The sequence below is a fragment of the Gorilla gorilla genome, chromosome 7 (assembly GCF_029281585.2).
Source record: "Gorilla gorilla gorilla isolate KB3781 chromosome 7, NHGRI_mGorGor1-v2.1_pri, whole genome shotgun sequence".
In the NCBI taxonomy this organism is placed as follows: domain Eukaryota; kingdom Metazoa; phylum Chordata; class Mammalia; order Primates; family Hominidae; genus Gorilla; species Gorilla gorilla.
In genome coordinates, this window is record NC_073231.2 from 35,071,393 (window position 1) to 35,088,365 (window position 16,973).

Consider the following 16,973-nt stretch of genomic DNA (forward strand, 5'->3'; position numbering starts at 1 on the left):
TTTTTATATTTTGCTTTAACTCTGATAAATGCGTATTTCAATTTCATTAAACACCTATATTCTAATCATGCTATTTTACAAGTAGAATTAAGCATTTTAGAAAGAAACAATTTCATGTTACAGAGCAAACTATCAAGTTCTTCTACCAATACATTTTAATTAACTCTATTCACTTACACCAAGATACCGTATTAGATAACTGAGAGAAACAGAAGGGTTGTTTTGTCTAATTGAAATTTATTTTCCCACTTTAGTTTACTCTGTTTTTCCTCTAATTAGCAAAATAATGTATGTTTCACAGTAGATAATCTAGAAAACGCAAGAAAAAATTCTCTATACACCCCAAAGTTTTTACCTGAAGATAGACAAATTAAAATGTTGGTATATTTTATTTCAGTATTTCTATCTATTTCCATATTTATGTAGGTAAGTTTACATGATATAGTTTTAAAAAAGGTCATTAAAAACCCTTTAATGGTTGTGTCACATTTCACTGTATCGTTTTTTGTTTTGTTTTGTTTTTTTTGAGGTCGAGTCTTGTTCTATCACCCAGGCTGGAGTGCAGTGGCGGATCTCCACTCACCACAACCTCTGCCTCCTGAATTCAAGCGATTCTCTTTCCTCAGCCTCCTGGGTAGCTGGGACTACAGGTGTGCGCCACCATGCCCAGCTAATTTTTGTATTTTTAGTAGAGATGGGGTTTCACTATGTTGGCCAGGCTAGTCTCGAACTCCTGATCTCGTGATCTGCCCCCCCGCCCCCCGGCCTCCCAAAGTGCTGGGATTACAGGTGTGAGCCACCACGCCCAGCCCCACTGTATCGATTAACTATAAGTTACTTAACTATTCCCTACTGTTGGGTTTTATTGAAGAACAAACATGTCAAGGACACATTAGTGATACTGACAGTTTTTTTTCTTGAATTTTTGACTAGATTTCCACCCTCTCTGCCCAATCCATGGGCAATTCTACAAATCTGTACAGAAAAATGACTGCTCTCTTTCCCTCTAACTCATCACTTACTGTGAATTTCACTTACATAAATGGACACAGTTAAATGTAACAACTCAATAAAGCAGGCATTAAAATGTGAAACTCACCATAAACCCAAGGAACTTCTGGAGGCACAAATCGATTAGGAAGGTAAGGGTATGTAGCTTGTGGTAATGGCTGATGAGAAGCATATTGTGAAAAAATTGGCTGCTGAAAATTAGAAGCAGGTATTTGAGATTGAAAATACCCATTCACTGGCACAAAGCCATTTGCTTGTGGCTCCCCAGCAAAATAAGTAAAATATTGAGAGTACAGAAGATTAGAATGTGTGCCCTGGGCAGTACTTGCAACTGTGGTCAACAGCCCAGAAGGAGATGGCTGTACTTCATATGATGTTATCCCTTGGTATGTCTGGGTAATGGCATTGCCATTGCTGCTGCTGTAATGATAAACACACCAAGCAGAGTATGGATATGAAGTTCCAAATAAATGCTCAGAAGAATTATATGTTGGGTTACATGCAGACTGTGGAAGTTCATTCCAATATGTGGCAGCATTCTGCGTTAGGACTTTTGAATTTTCGTCATTCTGTTGTTCAGAAAGAGAGTACTCTGCTCCTTGATTCACATTAAGGGTTATATGCCCAGATGCTCCAAAAGTATGCACAGTATTGGGATTCAATGTATCCTTCATGTATTTGTCCTCTGACTCAGTTTCTGCAGGCTGTAGTTTGTTTATCTGCAGAGTAGGAATTTTGTTCTGGATACAGATGGGTTCTGGAGAAGTCATGCATGAGGAATTTTTAATAGATGAATTTACTATATCATTATCTTGAAGTTCAAAGACTGTGTCATTCATTTCTAGATCAGGATGGACATCTTTCACAAAACAGAAAATTGGCTTTGAGAGCACCGACGCATCAGGCACAAGAGAAACATCAGTTTCTGGGTTTATATCAGAAAGGCAGGATTTTTGGGTGGGATCTGGGGAATTTTTAAGAAATTTCTGCAAAAGTGTCTCATGGTCTGGTGAAAATGTGCCATGTACACTTTTTTGGTCACAAATTGCAAAAGCAGCACAATCTTTCTTATCACTTTTTGTTTCAGCAGCACTAAAGTTCACATTTCTTTTCTTCATGCTGTTTAAATTTTCCTGTTGTCCACTGAAGTGGTCTGGAGCATCAGATGAAACAGTTAAGTCTATTTTGCTTTCCGACTTTGATGCGCAAGTGTCTTTTGGGTTCTCTAAGGGTAAAAGTGAGCCAGGTAGTGATCTTTGCATTTCAACCTTTTTTGGCGTTAAATGATTTCTTTTCAGACTGTCACATGAACTTGGTACTATTTTGTTTTCGCTTTGGGGATGAGATCCTGTAGTCCTATTAGGTGCAACACATACATAAAAATGAATTTAAATATATAGGGTCATAAAATTTTAATGGAAATATATATTTGAAATTTTTATCCAGGAGAAGAGTTCTTAAGCTTTACGTTTTCCCATTCTATTGGCACTATTCAAGTTAACATTTTCCTAGTTTGACTGCCGTGGTTTGGATTTAGATACTTCTCCTACTGAAGATGATATGCTCTACATTTTAAATATATTTCCAATATTGTAATAAACTATTTTGTGCATTAGACATTTTCTAATGGAGGCTTTTAAAAGTAGAAAACTATCACTAGTCAATTGTTCAGTACAGTTTTTTAATTCATATGCCTCCTGCCTGATGATCTTCATTACTTGTAAACAGCTAAAAATAACTGGTAAACTACCAGCTGTAACCCCTGCCTTCCCACCAAAGATTTCTTCCCTCTCTGTTATAACAGACTAATACGTTTTTGTCTGTTCATCTTTGAGAATAGGAAAAGCAGATCTCCAAAATGTCTTGCCCAATTTAGTAGCCTTGAAATTATTAGCTAAATTCGGACAGTCTCAAGCAGCTGAGAGAAGCATCCAAATGGGAATTGTCTAGAGCCAGACAGTTAATATAGGTCCCTGAGGTAATTACATATATATATACACACACATATATATACACACATATGTGTATGTGTGTATATATAAAAACATATATATATATATATATATATATATATGAATTTTTTTTTGACACAAGAGTCTCACTCTGTTGCCCAGGCTGGAGTGCAGCAGCACCATCTCGGCTCACTGCAACCTCCGCCTCCCGAGTTCAAATGATTCTCCTGCCTCAGCCTCCCAAGTAGCTGGGACTACAGGCGCCTGCCACTATGCCCGGCTAGTTTCTATATTTTTAGTAGAGATAGGGTTTCACCATGTTGGTCAGGCTGGTCTCCATCTCCTGACCTCAGGTGATCCGCCCGCCTTGGCCTCCCAAAGTGCAGGGATTACAGGCATGAGCCACCACACTCAGCCAGTAATTAGATTTTTTGGTGCTTTATGAAATTCTTAAATTGTATGAGGAAATATTATGTTGAGAAGGGAAAAGTAGTACTATTTCTCTGTAGTCAAGAGAAATTCTTCTTTGGCCTGGAATTCACATATCCCACTGAAAAAACTAAAAGCCAAATATTTCACTGAATTCAGCCTCACTGAAACATCACCAGAAATGCAATAAAATCAAAATTATACTTTCTGAGAGCTCAAAGTATCGTATGGGAATTGATGACTGTAGGTTCTCATTAAAATGCCAGTTTTGAAATTTGCCGTTCTTCAAAATGCACAAGTTAAAAAAAAAGTAATCTTATCACTTGTCCTATTTTTAAAAGTCCCTTTTTGATTTTAGAAGTCTTTTTTTGGTAAACCACTTACTAAGCCCCATCAATTCTTTATGTATTGTATCGTATCTTATAAAGATATAAATTTTTCTTTCTTATTCTGTGAAACAATCACCCTTTTCTAAGCCTTGGCTGACTTACTTCTAACTATACTCAGAATATTCTTAACGTTTACATCACTGAGAAAGCAAATTTCACATAACTTTAGCCTTTAATACTTACAGAATGAAGTTCAAACTCCTTAGGCTGAATTTAAGAAACTGTATAATTTCAAACAAATTTCTTTTTCCTTAGCTTATTCTCATCCCCTAAGTTACATGTATGATCCAATGACATTATATAAATAATTGTGTTATTCTAGTTGTTTAGTATTTGCCCAATTTTGTTCAATATTTTTTCCACATAGGGCTGATGGGAACTCCTACCTTGGATGCTTGAATGTTGCCTTTTCTCTGTTGATTTTTGTGACATCTTTCATGTCTACCTGTGTTTAAAAGATACAAAGAAAATCTTCATTAGTGATGACAAACTATAATAAAAATAATTATTATTTCAATATTAGATATTTGTAATTGCTTGTTCTGCCATCATCTAAAGTTAAACTAATTATCACCTCCCTGCAGAAAGCAGTGACTCTCCTAGACTTCCCATATTTCATATATGTTCGGAGCAACTTTAAAAAAAATAAATTTGTAACATTCTTCTTATCCTCACATCTTTTTTTTTTTTTTGAGATGGAGTCTCATTCTGTCACCCAGGCTGAAGTGCAGTGATGCGATATTGGCTCACTGCAACCTCCGCCTACTGGGTGCAAGCGATTCTCCTGCCTCAGCCTCCAGAGTAGCTGGGACTAAAGGGCTCACCACCACACCCAGCTGATATTTGTATTTTTAGTAGAGATGGGGATTCACTATGTTGGTCAGGCTGGTCTCGAACTCCTGATCTCAGATGATCCACCTGCCTCAGCCTCCCAAAGTGCTGGGATTACAGGCACGAGCCACCGCACCTGGCCCTTAAAACTAATCTTGAAGTCCATTTATGACTGTTCCCTCCCTCTTTTATGTCCTTTCTTGTAAACCAGTTGCTAAGCCCCATCGATTCTTTAAGTCATATCTGTCAGTATGAATTTTCCTTTCTAACACCTTTTTCTAAGCCATGGCTGACTTATTACTGTAAGTAGTATTGTATACAGTACTACTACTTACTACTATATATACTTCTATAGAAGACATATATGACTTATACACTCAGAATCTATCTGTTAAATCATTAGAAAAACGAATTTCATATGACAGTACACTTCGATGTGTACAGAATGAAGGTCAAACTCCTTAGGTCTAATTTAAGATATTCCATAATCTGAAATAACCTTCTCCATCCATAGATTATTCTTACCCACTAAGTTAAATTGTTCCAGACTTAATTTAAAAATTAGATATAAAAATTTTTTTGAAACAGAGTCTTACTCTGTCCTCCCAGCTTGGAGTACAGTGGTGTAATCCTGGCTCACTGCAACCTCCGCCCCTGTGCTCAGGCAATCCTCTTGCTTCAACCTTCCAAGTAGTTGGAACTACAAGTGTATGTCACCATGTCCGGCTAATTTTTTGTTATTTTTAGTGGAGATGAGGTCTCACCATGTTGCCCAGGCTGGTCTTGAACTCCTGGACTCAAGCAGTCTGCCCACCTTGGCCTCCCAAAGTGCCGGGATTACAGGCGTGAGCTATCGCACCCAGCTGCATATAGTTTTCTTTTCTAAACTTCTGAACTAAGAAGTCTTGAACAGCTGTAACGGAAACCTCTTAGAGCAGTGCTGAGACAACTGTCAATAAGGGCTCTGGAGGCCAGACTGCCTGGTTTAGATCTGGGTGCTCCCATTTACTAAACTCTGTGACCCCGGGATAGTCATTTCCTCTGTGTCCCACTTTCCTTATCTTTAAGTAAGATAATAGGAAATACATCATAAGGTGTTGTGTATAAAATAAATCAGTGCCAAGTACATATTAAATGCTTTAGACAATTTGTTAAAATGTATTTAATATAGGACTTTTAACTCCTTGATAATTATCTCTTGAAAAATATCTGTCCTATTTCTCCATTGGGATGATAATGGTCAAGAAGACAGGCTTCGTTAGCCACTTTTTAATATTCACTACACTGGGCATAGGCTTGTTATACAGAAAAGCTACTCAATAAATATTGGTCACTCATTCAGTGTTCATAATATTGAACTCCTTCTTAAGAAGGTTTTAAAATCCACGTCCTTCCAAAAAATGTTTTCTAAGTTAAAACATTTACGTTTAAAAAGTAGACATTTGCAAGGTATCACCTATGCATATAATTTATGTATCATTTTATAGATAATATGAATTGTTTAAATCAATATTATAGTTAGTAAATTCATTTTGCCAGACAATTTACCATTAAATTTTAGAATTCTGCAAACTACTTGTTTGCTTATGAGTAGACTTGTCTTCAAAAAGAATACTTATAAAAGTTTTGTTTTAAAACATACATACCTTTAGCTTTTTACAACTGGAAATAGTATCATCTTGCTGTTGTTCCTGGGAGTCTTCACATTTGTCTACAGTGCTCGGTCGTTTTTTAGAGGAATTTGAGATGTTTTTGTTTATGCACTCTGATACTGCGGGCAACATCGTAGAAATACTAAATTTATTGTTATTTTCCCCAGGTTTTACAGTATGAATATTCATTTTTTCTTTTCTCTTCAGCTGTAAAATCTTCCTTCTGTTATACAGCATTTGGCATAGGAAAAAGGAAATGGTCAGTTCAGCATTTTTAGTACATATAATCTTCATATGTTCAATCGTTTTCATGACTTTCCTAATGTGGGCCATTTTTCCTAAATCTTTCCTAGGGGCAGACATTACATTCTTCAGCAGTGTAGAAAATTGATTGTAGTTGTATTCTAACTCTGTCAGAGTGCTTCCATAATTTATGGATGCTATATATGGCACAAAGTCAATATATGTGGAAATAAAATACTTGGACTTCTTCAGAAGCTTTTTTATTTCTGAAAGTTCTTGAAGTTCTCTTGAGAGCAAATGAATAGCATATGAGCAATTAACAGCTTCATTATATTTGCAGATAATATCCAGATCTTTCTTAAGTTCGGAAATAGCAGTCTCTATCGCTTTCCAAAGGCAAACATCTGTTGAGTTATCTTTAAGAAATGAAAAAGAAGCCATTTTTTCTTGGCACTGAACCAGCTCAGGAAGAAGTGACAAATCAAACCAAAGCATACCTCGAAACCTCTGTTTGTCTAGTTTCTTTGCTATTGAGTTTTTAAGAAAGTGAATTGTTTCTGAGACCATGACGATTTCAATATACATTTCAATAGCTTCAGGCTTTAAAATGATAGCCTCATGGCTGTGGTTTATCACCATGTCTAAAACATTTTCTTCTGTGATAAAAATATTATCCATGTTATTATCTTGTAGCATCTGAAAGTATTTTTTTAAAATTTCTAAGTGATCTGTACATCTCAAGGTGAGATCCTGTAATTTTTTAAGGTCTGCAAATTCAGCTTGATCCAATATCTCACTAATACAACAAATATCTGGGTGTGCAAGCAAATTACTGTTAAATTTAGAATTTTCTATGCTAATTGTTGCTTCGTTTATTGGATGATCTGACTTTCTGGAAGCAATTATAGTATCCTCCTCAAGCCCAATAGGGGAAATTAGTTCATTGTTTAAATCTTTAGACAAAGTATCATATATCTTCTGCAACTTAGAAAAGGCACATTTATTCACTCTGAGTAGCCTTTCTTCGTCCTTCTTTTGTGAGTATTTTTTGCTGAAGGATTGTGTTCTCTCTTTCCAAACAAGATTTTTTGCAGCATCAAAAAAGATATGTTCCAGACCATAAAGAGATATTTTAACACGTACTGCCTCGTTGTTCTTAATAAAATTAACCTTTGAGGAGATCATTTCTATGATAATCCACAGATGGTCCTGTTTTCCTGGATACGAATGAACTTTAGGAGAGTCCCCACATACATTGATCAACTTTAAAGTACTTTTTCTTAAGATTTCCAGGTCTTCTAAACTATCTCCAAAGTTAACTCCACAGGTAAATGGAACAGAAAGAGAAAAATCAAAGCAATCGGAACAATGCTCCATTATGGCTTCACATTCATTAACCTGTCGTTTGTACTTTAAGAATACATAGTATGAATTCTTTTCCCTTTTTGTTTCTTCAAGCAATTCAACTAATTGATCATGGTAAGTCTGTAACTCACAAAATGCATTATATTTTAATCTTCCTTGGAAACCAGGATAGAAATTAGACTGCTGTTGAAATCCACGTGGTTTTCCAAGAAGCTCAGCATACAGTGTTTCATCATACCAAAGCAAGCTTCGGAATGTTGGTTCACCTTCTAAGTGCCTTTTTTTGTTTTCAATGAATTGAATTGTTTCCATCATCATTTGAAGTTCTACCAAAGTGTCAACAGCACATGGTTTTAATGTGTGTTTGCAATTATTCCACAGGTTTTGGTCTACCAACAGTTCTCTTGAAATCAGGATTTGTTCAACTGAACATTCTTGCTTTCTTTCAAAAGCTTCCACAAATAAAGGGAGAATATTTAGACAAACCTTAGTTTCTTCCTGTAGAATCTGCAAAGATGATGCTTCATCTGCCCTCTGCAAAATTTGAGATAGATTAGCTATAAGGGCCGTATGATTAGCTGAGCAATGTTTTTCTTTAAATTCACTCACGTATGATGCAGGTTTCTTCAGAAGAGTAGGGACTTTACAGGTTTCAGAGTGGGCAGGTAAAATAGGCGTATGACTAACTCCTAGAATTCCTGGTTTGGAAATATAGGCTATTTCTGAACGTAATGTCAAGTCAGACTGCGAGTCATTACTAACTTTAATTTCCCCCTTCTTCTCTCTTTTGTCAAGCGGATTAGAAACTGTGTTCTTCAAAGGGACTGACTCAGTGGTAGTATTTTTAGTGCTCAGATGGGAATCAATCAAGTTAGCTGTAATAATTTTCTCATTTAAGCAGGATTCTTCTGAGATCTGATTCTTTTGATTTTTGTACTCAGTATTAACAGTTGATCCTTCAGTCATGCTTCTTTTGTAAACAGAATCTTTTGCTTTTTCCGCTTGTTTAACTTTCCACGTTATTCTGTCCTCAGTGTCTTTCCTCACAATACATGTTTCTGAAGAGGAGCCTTTTACATTATCTTTTAAAAGCAGAGAACTATCACTGGAAGATAATTCCACTATATTTTCCCCATAACTTTTATTTTCTTCAGTTCCTGATGCTACATCCAACTCATAATTCTCAGTGACATTTGTTTCATTCCCATCTGTATGGAGGCAATTACCTGAAGAGCACTGTTCTGTCTTTAGAAGCTCTTTTTCTCTACAGCTCTGCTCACAGTGTGGTACAGCACTGGATTCTGCAAAAGAATCTACAGTAAGAATTCTCTGCTTATCCAAGTAAGATTTTGAAGATTCTCCCTCACTATCTGTCACTGCAGCGGCTGATAACTGAGGAATACTGTACTTTTCACTTGCTATCAAAGTTAGGTTTAATGGGCCCATAAGGAAGTTTCCTGTAATAATGCTTTGTTTGGGTCTCTCAATAGGATCTGTCCACTTTACTTCCAGGTTTCTTTTACAATCAGATAAAATAAGGTTACCTTGTTGGTAGAGATCATTTAAAAAGTGCTTCACATTTGAATCTAAGACTGATATAAGTACGTCAGTTTTCGCCTTTGTGTGACCTACGCAAGTTGCATGATAATCGTTGCCTGTACTATAATTTATGTTTTCTTTTATGCAACTTAAAGATACAGAATTACTTTCATTTATTACTTCATTAGCCTCACAACTGTTTTCTTTAGTTGCATCTTTAACATTATGATTTGCTGAATGTTTTTCAAGCTTTTCATATTTACTAGTGCTAGATAAAAACTCTGTATCAATTTGATTTTCTTTTTCTATTAGTTTCTCATCTGAGTGGTCTGGGGAAAACAGACATCCAGTTTTTCCAGAAAAGGGCTGATGTTCTTCTGATAAACTTGGATTGCTTACACTGCTATTATAATAAACTGACTGACTTGTACTTTGGGATGTGGAGGATACAGGCAACTGTGATTCAGGATGTTCTTGATTACAAAATTCTCCCATGTGACTGGTGGGGTGACTTTTTGAGACACTGCTAGCCATACTTTTCCTAGAAAGGCATTTTTTCTCTCCACTTGTTTTATAAGACTTGTGCTTTGACACATGGGTTAATGATTTAGAAATATCAGCTTTTGGAGCTCTTTTCTTTCTCCGTTTGTCATATTTTCTTTTTGACAAAAAACGCTTAGTAGAATAATATTTTCTTTGAGACACAGAACTATAACCTTGAAGGTCACAACTTTCCCAGAAATTATTGCATATTATTGCATATGATTTTGGTAATGGGCCCTTTCTTTCTTCTCCTACTTTAGTTATAAGCTGCAAAGATGTGTGAACTCTTCTATGAGCTTTTTTTAAGTGAACAACTGCTTTGTCTAGTTTTCTGGAAAGACATTTGCTTTTACATAAAGATGCTTCATCACTTAGGATATTTAGGACACTCTTAATGTGCTTTTCTGACTGTGAAAATGTTTTAATTCGTCCTTGGGATAATGAAGAAAAACACTCAGACGAGTCTTGACTGGTTAGCCTCCTCTTTCTCCCATAAATTTTATGTCGTCTTAAATCTTTATGTGGTATGTTCTGATCCCTGGAAGACGTATGTAGCTTCCTTTTGCTAATTCTTGATTCTACCTCCTTTTTATTTTTGGTATCATTATAGTCAGTTTTTGATTTTGTAAAGAAACATCTGCTTCCATCATCTATTGTTGTGACGTTAGAAGTTTCAGTAAACAAAGATTCACTGTTCTGATTTTCAGACGTATGATTCACATCTGTATTACGACTCAAGTCAAAAGAAAGGGAGATTTCAGAGTTACTCACTGGCCCTGATTGTTGCCTTATATTATCAACTTTATCTTCACATGGATAATCTGCATTTTCACCAAAAGGCTGGGAATAAATGTCAAATCCTAGAATTTCTCCATCTTCCTTATTTATTTCCGGTTTTGTGGCTTCAGTTACATGTGTGCAAAAATTATCTTTCAATGCAAGGGAGTCAGCTGTCGGGCTGAATCCTGGCCTAAATATATTAGTAATTTTAATTTGTAGATCTGGAAGTAAAATTGGGCTGGTAAGTTCTGTTTCATTGTTTTGCGTAGAGGAATAAAAATAGTTACTTTCCTTAGAATAATGCTGATCACTATTCTCCCTTCCTGTGGTGCTTTCCAAAACTTCCATCTCCCTGTTATCAAGTGCTAACAGACCTTCCCAACTGATACGAGACTTCAGAGCCTTATATGAGGTCACAAATTCTTCACAAAGCATGTTTTCATGGCTATGTGTATCTTGTTGAAATATAAAAGCATCATCACAATCTTCTAATTCTATTTCAATTTCACTTTCCAATTCAATGCTTTGAAGAACTAAGTTCTCATTTATTGATTGATGAAATGATTCTTGTGATTTATTTTTATCCGTATCAATTTCACAATCAGAAACCCTATGTTTTACTAACAAACCAAAATCTGGACTTTCAGAAGAACAAGTTTCTTTAAACTGGTATATCTGGTGATCGTCATTATTTAGGCTTAATGCAGGCATAGCAGCACTAGCTATCTGTATTGCAGCATTTGAGGCTACACACACTGAAGAACTTGCAGTTTTGGGAAATGTTGTGGAAGCCAAATGCTCTACACTTCTTCCAGTATTTTCAGTATCTTTTTGTTTCACGGCACTAATGGTATCTTCTTCACTCTCTAATAATGCAGTTGCTGCTGACACATATTTTTCTCTGCAAATCAAGTTAAATGTAGTAGAAAATTCTTCAGAACTCAAAATTTCTATATTGTGGTAATTTTTGTCCTCCTTTTCATCTATATTGCTGAAATTTTCGTTTGTATGAGAATCCTGCTTTTTGTCTCCATATATGTTCTCTATGTTGTTTTCTACACATGAAGCACTATTCTCTTTAGCCTCATTTTGGTTTTCTTTATCTGTTTGTTTTTTGAAATTAACATTCAGGCATATATCATTGCTTAACTGTGAGTTACAGAACAGATTGTGATCCTGACCCCTATTTTCAACATAAGCAGTTTCTTTATAGTCTCTCTGAATGTTCTCTAATGTCACTGGTTCATTTTCATTTTTCCTATGGACACATATATGCTCTCTAGTTATGCTGCAATTTGAACTGTCATGAGCTGTTTCTATGTTATAAGATGAAATAACTGTATCAGTGAACATTTCTTTGGCCTGGGGTATGTCTTTTGGTTTCGGGAAAGCTTCAGTTATAATGCTAGCATAATTTTGATTTATTTTCCCCAATTTCAGTTCCATTAGCTTTTGAGCAATGGCTAAACTTGTATGAATGTTACCCTCATACTCCACAGAGTGCTGAGGATGCTTTTGTGACAGGCTCTCAAAACTTGGAGTAATTTGCCATTCCAATGCTAGATGATCTAGTTCATCCTTATCCTTTATGGTAGATGTAGAAGATTTTGTTATTTCTAACTCTTGAGTAATTAATATTTTATCACAGCTTTTCCCAAAAGAATTATGACTCTCACTCTCTTTGTATTCTTGGTGCAAAACAATGTAATTATCTATTGGACTGATTTTTGTTTCATTAGTGAAATCATTATCAATTTCTTTCCATGAAGTTTGCTTTTCTTCATGTTTGGAACTGTCTTCCAGGTCAGCGAAGTTTTTCATCTTTCCAGTATTTTGAAGGTATTCATCAATGCTTACTTTCTTTTTGAGTGGAAAAACTGTAGACGTTTGGCAACCAGTCTGATAAATGGTTTTTAAATCAGAAGACTGCGAGTCCTGAAAAATGTGACTACTGTACTCTTTTGTATAAGCATTACTGGACTCCTGTTGGGCTCTCTGAGCCTTCTCCTCACTGTGGTTTTGGTTCTCAACCTCTGACACTACATTTGACACAGAAATTGGGAAGGAAAAATTACCTTGGTCCTTACATTGCCCTGCCATGGTAACTTTATTGGGAGGTATACAGTCATAGCCCTCAGAGCCCATGTTGTGAGCCCCAGATTGTGAATCATTAACAGAAGTTTTAAAGCAAGGGGTATCCAAACCATTAGTAAGAACAGCGTGATCACCAGGGACAACTTCTGAGGAGGAGGCAGAATTAGATGGTGTCGATTTTATTTCTGAATTAACATTATCTGAACTCTTCTCAAATTGCAAAATCTCATTTAAGCCTGCAGTACTACTCTGTTCTCCCATACTTTCTTCTCTCCTCATCAGTCTTGGGTCTTTGATGGATTTTGAAGTAGTGACTGTGCTTGAGCCAGTCTTGTTGTGAAGAGGAAAAGCAGCATTAAGACCACTTAAAATATTTTTAAGACTTGTCCAATTTAACAAAAGGTCACCATTAACACTCTCTTTGGCATCAGTGGGCATAAGTGAAATGTCTGAATCATGTGCAAGTACTTGAGAAGTGTCTCTAATTTCTGCTAAATTGTGCTCTGTCTGTCCACTGTATGTTTCAGGTATAGAAATGTTTCCATTTTGTACATTTCCATAGGAGTTAGAAATATTTGAGATGAAAGGATTTATCTCTGAATTTAGTGCATTGCATAAACAGTTTTCTTGAACAAATGGATCTACAGGTTTCTTGAAACGCACAAAGGTGACAGTAGCATCTTTTCCTTTTCCAATTCTTTTGGCCACTGTACAGTTATTCAGAGAGCATGTCCTTTCTGTGGAAATAATAAGGAAGACAAATTTGAAAAAAAGTGTTTCTATAGACAACTATTAATACAGGTACATTGTGCCCAGTAATTTTAATTGAAAGTTCAGCTAATAACCTAATGATGATTAAAATGTGTTTTCAACGGAAAAAGCAAAGAGAGAAGGGGATGATTAACAAATAAATAAAATATAAATGACGTAGCATGAAATTCTCCTAGTCTAGAAACCTTAATAAAGAGTATTTGCCATAAAAGTTTAATTCTGACAAATAATAGAAAAAAAATGACAAATAATAGAAAAAAACTAAATGGCGGCTGGGCACGGTGGCTCACGCTTATAATTCCATTACTTTGAGAAGCCAAGGTGGACAGATCATGAGGTCAGGAGTTCGAGACCAGCCTGGCCAACAGGGTGAAACCCTGCTAAAATTAAAAAAAAAAAAAATTAGCCAGGTGTGGTGGTGGGCACCTGTAATCCCAGCTACTCAGGAGGCTGAGGTAGGAGAATTGCTTGAACCTGGGAGGTGGAGGTTGCAGTGAGCCGAGATCGCGCCACTGCACTCCAGCCTGGGCAACAGAGCAAGACTCCATCTCGGGGGCCGGGGGCAGAGGTGGGGAAGAATAAAACTAAATAGGAATAAAAACATTTTCCCAATAGATAACAGCTCTCTTATATTAATTTTCTATATTCAGATGTTTAATAATAGCATGTACATATAAGAAGGCAAAATAATCTCCCTCTATCTACCATTACCTTGCTTCTCCCTCTACCATGGGAGAAAAAAAAGGAAAGGAAAGGGGTGTGAGGTGGAAAAACAGGGAAAGGAAAACCCAAAAAGTTCCATAAAATCTTTCCCAGGAGCCAAACTACTATTCGTCTTTTGCAGTGAAATGAATGTTCCTGCAAATAATATGTGCAAATAAAAACCTGGAAAATAAAAGCAAACTTTTAAAATAATTTATAAAAATTATTTCTAAAATTTCCTAAGAAACCTCATGTAATAATGAATTTACAAAATGCATATTTAACAAGTAAATAATAATTTCTCATAAATGTTCATCAAACATTCATAGCTAAGTAACACCCTAAAAATACCTTTACTAAAACAGGAATTAATGATGAGAAATTGCTTGTGACATCTATAGAATATATGAAGTTATCATGTCACTGACAAGTACCATAAGGTTCTTTTTCACAGTAAGAGAGCTATGTTGAAGATTTCTAAATTCTACTACCATTTGTGATTTTATTACTTACAGTAAGCTATCATGGAAATATGACCACATATGAAGAAATGTAGTTCTTTAGAGTGGTGAGTATAATGGAGAAGAAAATGGAAATGTAGATTCCTACACCTACACCAAAATAAAATTTGCTATTTAAAAAACTCCATAAAAGTACTAGAAAAAAAAATGAATGGATGTTTTTATAATCTTGGCATACGAAAGTACTTTTAAAGCATGACTGAAAATCAGAAAACTTAAAAGTAAAACATGATGTCAATTACATATAAATTATTTTAATAGGTCAAAATGCATGATAAACAATACTCAAAGGAAAAAAATAGGTAAAATTGTCAACAAACACAAAAAGATGCCCCAACCCCACTAAACAGTAAGATCCATTAAAAAAAACTTTTTAAACTGGCAAAAATTTGAAAGAATGATTAATACTATACAAATGTAAGCACTTTTTAATATGGTTCATGGAAGTATAAATTGGTACAAATTTCCTGGAAAACAAGCTGACAGTATTCATCGATATGTTATATGTAATCATTCAAAGCAAACCCATTCTTACTCATTTACTACTCTGATAAACTTGTATAAATACCCAAAGTTCTATGGACAAGGATCTTCAGTAAAATAACCCAAGACAGTTAAAAGCTAGAAACCTAACTATACATCAATATGAGACTGGCTAAATGAATGACATATCAAAAATGACAAAATTACTATGAGCATACATTATAACAAATGTCCTAGAAGACAGAATGTTATGCAGCTATTACAAAGATTAAGATGGATTAATATGGCCGGGCAAGGTGGTTCATGCCTGTAATGCCAGCACTTTGGGAGGCCGAGGCGGGCAGATCACTTGAGGTCAGGAGTTTGAGACCAGCCTGGCCAACATGGTGAAACACTGTCTCTACTAAAAATACAAGAAACTAGCCAGACGTGGTGGTGTGTGCCTGTAGTCCCAGGTACTCAGGAGGCTGAGGCAGGAGAATCGCTTGAACCCGTGAGGCGGAGGTTGCAGTGAGCTGAGATCACACCACTACACTCCAGCCTGGGCAACAGAGCAAGACTCTGTCTCAAGTAAAAAGAAAAAAAAAAGATGGATTAATATATGCCAATGTGGGAAAAGAAACCTAATTACTTAAGTTTAGACCGGGTGAATCTCCTGAGGTCAGGAGTTCGAGACCAGCCTGGCCAACATGGTGAAACCCTGTCTCTACTAAAAATACAAAAATTAGGCATGGTGGCACATTGCCTGTAGTCCCAGTTACTTGGGAGGCTGAGGCGGGAGGATTGCTTAAACCCAGGAGGCGGAAGTTGCAGTGAGCCGAGATGGCACCACTGCACTCCAACCTGGGTGACAGAGCAAGACCCCATCTCAAAACAAACAAGCAAAAAAACCCTAACTGCTTAAGTTTAATAATTTCACTTTTACAAATGTGTGACAAATGAATTTTAACATAAACATAATGTTAACAAAAACTTATAAAATACTTAACATGGATGCCAGGTCCTGTTTTAAGTGCCTCATGTACATTACTTTAATCTTTTTTTTTTTTTTTTTTGAGACAGAGTCTCTGTCGCCCAGGCTGGAGTGCAGTGGCACGATCTCGGCTCACTACAAACTCCGCCTCCCGGGTTCACGCCATTCTCCTGCCTCAGCCTCTCCGAGTAGCTGGGACTACAGGCGCCCGCCACCACGCCCGGCTAATTTTTTGTATTTTTAGTAGAGACAGGGTTTCACCGTGGTCTCGATCTCCTGAAGTCGTGATCCGCCCGCCTCGGCCTCCCAAAGTGCTACGATTACAAGTGTGAGCCACCGCGCCTGGCCACATTAATTTAATCTTAAAAACATTTCCATTTTACTGATGAGGAAGTGAAATTAAGAACAATTTGCCCAGAATCACACAGTTTATAAACAGTAGAATCTTAATCTCTATATTATGCTATCTCTTTAAACTTGATAATGGCATTTTTACTTTATTCCCTTTTTGTTGGCATTCTCATCAAATGACAATTAAAAATTGCAGAACAAATCCAACATCTTGGGTGCACCAAAATCTCACAAATCACCACTAAAGAACTTACTCATGTAACCAAATACCACCTGTTTCCCTAAAAACCTACGGAAATAAAAAAAATTAAAATAAAAAAGTAGTAAGAAAAAACCCCCAACAA

General features: G+C 36.2%; 1 protein-coding gene across 6 annotated transcripts in view; it reads right to left on the reverse strand.

Annotated features, from left to right (window-relative positions):
* The window catches only part of TEX15 (testis expressed 15, meiosis and synapsis associated), a 70,336-nt gene that overhangs the window by 4,660 nt on the left and 48,703 nt on the right, over positions 1-16,973 (reverse strand). For all 6 annotated transcript variants that reach the window (XR_008667712.2, XM_055348360.2, XM_055348359.2 and 3 more), the window contains 3 exons: positions 6,259-13,565; positions 4,168-4,226; positions 1,100-2,367 (listed from right to left, as the gene is read on the reverse strand). Coding sequence is in view for 5 of the 6 variants with exons in the window: in XM_055348360.2 (XP_055204335.2) it covers positions 1,100-2,367; positions 4,168-4,226; positions 6,259-13,565 (8,634 nt within the window). In the remaining variant the exon portion in view is untranslated. The remainder of the gene's footprint in view (positions 1-1,099; positions 2,368-4,167; positions 4,227-6,258; positions 13,566-16,973) is intronic.